This window comes from Sitophilus oryzae, unplaced genomic scaffold, assembly GCF_002938485.1.
Source record: "Sitophilus oryzae breed Bouriz unplaced genomic scaffold, Soryzae_2.0 scaffold_489_pilon_pilon, whole genome shotgun sequence".
Lineage (NCBI taxonomy): Eukaryota > Metazoa > Arthropoda > Insecta > Coleoptera > Curculionidae > Sitophilus > Sitophilus oryzae.
Window position 1 is genome coordinate 954742 of NW_022147072.1, and position 7306 is coordinate 962047.

Below are 7306 nucleotides of genomic sequence, written 5' to 3' on the forward strand. Positions count from 1 at the left end.
GTACTAACAAAAAATTCCATATTTTCGCCAACTAGATTTGTTCTCGCAAAAAGTATGCGGTGTTTTTTATAAGTGACAAAAAATGTAGTAAACACTACAAGGACTTACAAAAGGCCTTACCAAAGTTGACTTACAAAAAATGTTTCTTGTCACTAAAGCTACATATACCGGGTGCGTCTCAAAAGTGGCTCACCCCTATAACTTTTTTATATTTTCAGATAAAAAAACGAGATTTGGTATGTTAGTATATGACATAAATTGGGATTAATTGACGTATTCAATTGTTTTCGGTCATTTCCTGTTTCACCAGAAATTATTACAACTTTTGATTTTTAAATGGCACCCTCGGTATTTTTTACTTTATTTGATAGAAAATAAAACTCTTAATAGAATGACATATCATATGTCAACTTTTGACATTTTCGCATATAGTTTATTTGAAATTATATCTTGCGGTTCGTAACGAAAATTTGACTCGAAATACCAAGTGTGTGGTATCAAATTATTCATAAAAAAATGCCTTTTCCAAATATGCTAATGAGCCACCCTCGTCCCATTTGAAAAAAATTAAATATGATTAAAAATACGATTTAGGCATTTTTTAACCGGCCAGGACAAGACACTAAAAACTTTAGACGATCAAATCTATTTTTCCACGGCTCCTTGATTAAGAATTAGTGTTTTTAACATAGCCATGGCACTCTAGACTGAGATTTAAAATACGATTTTTTCTTAAGCGAGAATGTCAAAAGTTGACATAGGATACGTCATTCTATTCAGAATATCATTTTCTATCGGTAAGCCGCTTTTGAGACGCACCCGGTATAGGCGAATAAAATGTAGTATGCGCTAATATTCTAATTAGCGAAAATATGATATTTTGTGTTAGTATCACAAATGATATTTGACAATAAGCTTCATAAATTTTAAATTAATTAACGTTCAAGTCTATCTGTGATTGATGCCCTCAACAAACGAAGCACTTTTGTATAGAGGTCAACTGTGTGCAATTCACTTATTTTGATTCAAAAAACACGTCGTAGTTCTATGTCATTGGGATACCCTGTATATTATGAACCAACCAAAACACCATTACTATGTACGCAATTATTTTTCTGCCTGGATCATTTTAGCTGAGCGTGACAGCTGACTTAAATATTAAGAATTTTTTTTTACTTACTATACCTATTGCTATTACTTATTATTTTTATTAATTACCACTGTGTATCAATGAAAAGGCCACTTAATATCTATAAGATTTTAAAAATATGCTCTATTAAGTTGATGTTTTATCTTATGTTCTTGTGTATTTTAGGGAGGAGAGTGAATCTGTTCTACAACTCAAAGGACTTACGCCGACAGGGGCGTTACCATTGGGAGCTCTATCTGGTGGAAAAACCAGCCTCAAAAACGGTAAGCTAAAATATTTGTTTTATTAGGCACAATGAATATAGAGGGTGTTTCAAAAAAACATGTGCCATCTCTCGTGGGAAGATTCCTCACGTAAAAATATTTTTTTTTTCACATCAACATAGGTCCGATTGTGCTTCGTTTCGTAGCTACAGGGTGTTAAAGTCATAATATTTTTTCGATTTATTATAATTTTCTTCGAAGTACTTTTAGCGTTTCGAATGAAATTTTGAGGGTAAAAGTTATATTACATATATATTATAAGTGCTACATATTTTAATGCTAAAAAGGTGGATATAAATTCATCAGGGACGTGCATATGGGTTATCACTGGAATATTTTTCGAAAAAAAAAACATGTGCGCCACTGACTTTTTTCTTTTGCTATCAAAATTGTGTAGGCCGTTTAATGCCAATTAAAATTTATCTCTTGATATTTTGTCGAATTCGACCTCCTTGATGAGATGAACGCAATTTTATTAATCACAATTAATAAAATTAAAGTAAAAATAGATTTCATAAATTATATATTTTACCTAATTTATTATTAAATATTATTACTATTAGTCCATCCTACAGCAATTTAAAATAAAAAATAATGGTATTTAAAATAATTACAAAAAACCTAATTTTAAAAAGTTTTAACATCCTGTAACTCTAAAACTATGCATTTCCATACCCATGTTTATAGGGACGTTTTTTCATATTTTTGGATGAGGAATCAATCAGTACTTATTTAAACTTTTGCAAGTTAATGATATTAAATTTTTTTAAAGGTGATTAGACTTGGATCATCTTATCAAGGAGGCTGAAATCGAGAAAATATCAAGAGACAACTTTTAATCGGCATTAAACTGCTTACACTATTTCACTAACAAGAGCAAAAAGTCAGGGGCGTACATGCTTTTTTTAGAAAAATATTCCAGTGATAACCCATATGCACGTCACTGGTGAATATATTGACACTTTTTTAGCATTAAAATGTCGCATTTATAGTAACTTTTACCTTCAAAATTTCATTCGAATCACTAAAAGTCTATGGAAGACATTATAATAAATCGAAAGATTATTAAAACTTTAACACAGGTAAGGAATCTCCTCATTTGGCACATGTTTTTTGAACCTGTATAAATATGTACTGTAGTAATTAATGTTTAGGGCGATGGTACGTTAGACGTTTATGGAGAACCGGATTTTTTTTTGAAAACTTGGATTTTTTCATCTCTATTGCTCCATCTATCTAAAATATTTTTAGCGTTACAATATTGCCACATCATTTGAGAATTGGTAGCATCTTTATTTTAAATCGGACATCTGGTATATTATTACATTTTTTGGACTTTTTATTACATCTCAGCTAACTAACGGAACTACTTATTATTTCATCTAACTCTAAGGAACTACTTATTATTACGTCTCATAATTTATTTATTATACTAACCTATACCAATCTCTAATAGTTTTTGAGATAAAAAATAGAACACGTGTAAAATTGACAAAAACATGATCGTGAATAAGCATTGGTAAAATCATGAATTGAACATTTTTAAAGTTGAAATTTGGGTTATAAGTTAACGAAAGTCGATATATTCGATCTACCTAAAATAACAGATTGGATATTGCACAGGGAGAGCAAAAACATTATTTCCACTTTTTATAAAATTGCTCACATTTTTGTTATTTTAAAATCAACCATATGTTTATTATTTAGAAAACAAAAAAACTAATAAAATTGCTTTTCACTGATATATCATGTTCTTGTACCTAAACCTTTCGGTTTCTTAAGTAGAGCTGTTTAAAAATTAGTAATTCTATTATTATAGTTTCATTTCAAGAATTTCGTTACCATGACAATTGACAAGCAAGTAAAGTCTAATTGATACTTATAAAGTGTGAATATTTGTTATAATAATGATTTTCTTTAAAGGAAACACTTATAATAGAAATAGTATCTTTTAACTAAGTTTACTCAAGAAACCAAAAGGTTTAAGCATAGGAACACATACAAGATATGGTTGAAAAGCAATTTTTCAGGAATTTTTTTTATTTGTGTTTCGATTTTTTAAATAATATATATCGGAAAAAGGGTGTTTAGAATTATTAATAATTATTTGGATTTTCAACTACATCACTCCAAACCAACAATAAAAAGGTGAGAAGGCATTCCCAAGTCGGCTTCTTTCCTCTAAAAAAATATTTTTATGAGACCATGTGCCAGACGCCGACGCCGCGCGCCCACCGACTCATCGTGTCGTCTGCCCATCAGGGTTGCCAACACTCGAAGTTGCATATCCGCTCGATTCGTACATTAAAAACCGCTAGAATCCGCTAGGAGCGACACTGAAACTGAAATTTTGCAGTGCCGCCTATTTTTGAACCTTTTAGTAAGGCTCCCATCACCTGATGAGATATATTTTAGGAGACTTCGGACATTCTAGGCCATTCTAGGAGCCTACGCGCCCATGTGAAATTGTTCATATAAACTCATGGTACTTGCTCGAAGTCGCGGACGGTCCGCTCCATCTGAAAGCGCTATTAACCTGCAAGAAATACGTAAATAACAACAGCAGCCTTATCACAAGCGACAGTGTTTACACTTCGCGTAAATAAATACCGATCATTATTTTTTTCTTGGCAAAAACTTTTCTGTATTGCTATTTGTTATGCAATTAGAAAAACTTATTCAGAATTGAAATTGAAACGGTGTGGCTGATATTTTAAACCACCATTCTGGTACCAATGTATTAAACAGATTATTAAAATTCATTTGGAAAATTTCAGACTGTGAAAACTTAAGTAAACTTAAATCGGTATTAAATAATGCAGAAAATACTTGTTTTAATAATAACTATTGTAATATTTCCCTCCGTAACATTATACAGGCTATCTGTTTGGGCTCTAAAACTGCTAATGGGTGATGGTCCACTTCAAGTACGTCGTCAATCTTGAAGTTATTGATGTGAATTTGATATTAATATGTTCTAGAATTAATGTTTGAAGGAAGACGCAGATTTAGGTTTATTTGTCTTTTGCTCGCGTCTGCGTATATCGCTGGCGGTAACAATGAAATATTGAAAATCGGGATTTTGTTTTATTTATACTTTCATATTAATTTTGAAAAATAGCGGTAGCGATATTAAGCTGATAAGAATAGATATTATATTTTGATCTGTGCTAAAGGTTGAGAAGAGGATCACAATGGTAAAAACGTCCGCCGTAAGTGAGTTTTGATTGCATTGGTTACAACATTTTTTTGGGGGGGTTTTGATTTGGTGTTATTTATGGACGATCTCCACTTTTTTCCCCTTCTCAATTCTGTATAGAAAATTTTAAAATTTTGACGTACCTAAAGTCTACCAGACCCGCTAAATGTTCCAACTGCTTAATATAAATGCTGCAATGCTCAATCTAAATGCGGCAATGCTCCCTCAATTTCTTTAAAAATTTACTTTATTATTATTACTGAACTATTAACTTTTCGTACTCTTCCAAAGCCACAAACAGACAACCAATACTTTCGATTTGTAAACCTAATTAGAAACTGTGTACTTATTCAAATGCATCCTCCAAGTCACACTCCAAGTTTCACCATGCTACTCAAAAGCTTATTGTGGTTGTAAGTCTTTATCCCACACTTCTAATATCGGAAAACGGATGTTTAGAATTAATAATTATACGGATTTTTAACTACATCTTCCCGAACCAACAATAAAAGGTGGGAACGCATTCCGAAGTCGGCTTCTTTTCTTTAAAAAAATATTTATTATGAGACAACATACCAGGCGCCGCGCGATAACCGACCACAGCGACCGACTCATCGTGTCGCCTGCCCAACCAAACCGGTTTTCCCTTTCTCTCTCTCCTCTTAATCATAAAGCATAAATATTACTAGAGCCGACTGGGGACCACGTTTACAATCGATATTTTGATTGCGTCACCTTTCTTTCAAAAATACAGACAAGAAACTTTATTTAGTTAATACTGATAATATAAAAGACGTTGCCACGTCTAACATTTAATCACTAAATTATAAATGCTCCGACATATACATAGGCTTGAATTTAAAATGACAATAATTTGCACGATATTATAAGAAACAAAAAATAAATATTTTTTTCTGGTCCCCCGGTTTGATATCCAATTGCCTGATTTAGATAGATTGGATATGTCGACTTTCTCCTTATCTAATCTATTAACCAAATTTCAGCTGTCAATATGCCGAATTTATGATTTAACCAATGCATAATCGCTGTCCTCCATTCGCGAACTTCGAGTTCCGGGCTTTACGCCCTGGGGCTACTCGAGAACGGTTCTGAAAGGAGCGGTGCGCGATAGCCTGGTGCCTCCATATGGCGCGGAATAGTTCTGGAACTTTATGACTCAATTGAATGGAGTGAGAGTATCGCGTTCTTGAACAGTTCAGAGCTGCTCAACTGCGTGAAAGGAGGACAGCAATTGAAGATCACGTTTTTGTCAATTTTACACATTTTTTATTTATATCTCTAAAACTATTAGAGGTTGGTATAAGTTAGTATAATAGAAAAATGATGAGATACGAAAGTAGTTTCGAAAAATGTAATAATCTGCTGGGTGTCCATTTATAATAATTAAAATGCTACCACTTTATTTGTTTCTTATATAAATTAATTAGTGTCATGTATTCTTTCTAAGATAAAATCATTGTTCGCTAAAGCACTCAACTTTCAATTCACATTAAGAAATGTAAACAGCTGTTAATTATTGATAGATTAACTCAACCTCTTACTCATGAGAAGCCAATGACAATATAGATAAGTAATTTTTATTACAATGATGCGCCTTACGCTGCCTTCTGAGCAGGCCAAATGTTTTTACTTTCAAATATGTACAACTAATATCGCTTATTTTGACTCGTCTAGCTCTCCAAGGCTTCTCGCCCAACCACAAAATCACCAGCTTCGCGGAGGCGAAGGGTCTGGACGCCATCAACGAGCGCATGCCGCCGCGCAAGGACGCTCCTCCCTCCCCGGCGGCGGAGGAGCCCGCGCAGTCGCAGGATCACAACCACATGCCGCAGGCCAACGCGCACTCGTGAGCTGCGCAGCGTGAGGTCGCCTAGTGCGCGGTCGAGGTCGCGCCGAGGCTCTACGCCAGCTGCAGGTGAACTTACATTAATTATTTATAAACTTGTTTTTATAGCCTCATAACCTCGAAATTAGTGGTTTTAATTAGTATTGGGAATAATCAGATCATCTCATGTCTCGAGGGTTTCAATAATCGGGTGATCATCCTAAGAATCCTTGGTTACATAAAATTTTCTTTGTTATTTATAATGATCGGTGTAGTTAGAGAGTTGCATCCATAGAGAAAGCCTAATAATTAGCTTATAAAGAACAAACTTTTCATTTATAACCACAATTTCTATTGACGGATCAAAGGCCAAAATGTTATTACTAATTATTATTTTGTGCTAGAAACTGGTGGAAAATTAATAATACGTACATGCTTGGCTCTGCAAATAGTCAAGTAAGGAAGTGTTCCAGGAATAGAACTCTTAATGGTAAAAATGGCTCTAAAAATGGTACAAAAAATCTCCCACTTGAGAACAGGGAAATGTATGAATATTAAGCCTCATTCAGAACCTCAAAATTAGTAGAACAAATTAGTGGTTTCAATCGTTTCAATTATTATATTTTATATTAAAGCTTCGTTTTCTCTAAAAACATAATTAAAATTAATAGAATATCCTAGCAACAGCTTTCAGCACCTTCTTATATTTAGCTTAACTTTAAAAACTTTTAAAACAATAAACTTTTGAAGTCTAACCAAATTTTGTCTTGACGGATGATAATCAAAGGCCAAAATGATATTCGTCGCAAATTTTGAAGTATAATTAGTGGAAAAGATAAAAGTTTATT

At 33.2% G+C, this 7306-nt stretch overlaps 1 protein-coding gene across 5 annotated transcripts in view; it reads left to right on the forward strand.

The window, feature by feature from the left end:
* LOC115886477 (serine/threonine-protein phosphatase 2B catalytic subunit 3-like) overlaps positions 1-6548 on the forward strand; it is a 420648-nt gene extending 414100 nt beyond the window's left edge. For all 5 annotated transcript variants that reach the window (XM_030905640.1, XM_030905639.1, XM_030905641.1 and 2 more), the window contains 2 exons: positions 1316-1413; positions 6308-6548. In XM_030905640.1, the coding sequence (XP_030761500.1) occupies positions 1316-1413; positions 6308-6483 (274 nt within the window). In that variant the 3' untranslated portion in view covers positions 6484-6548. The remainder of the gene's footprint in view (positions 1-1315; positions 1414-6307) is intronic.
* Positions 6549-7306: the final 758 nt, after the last annotated feature.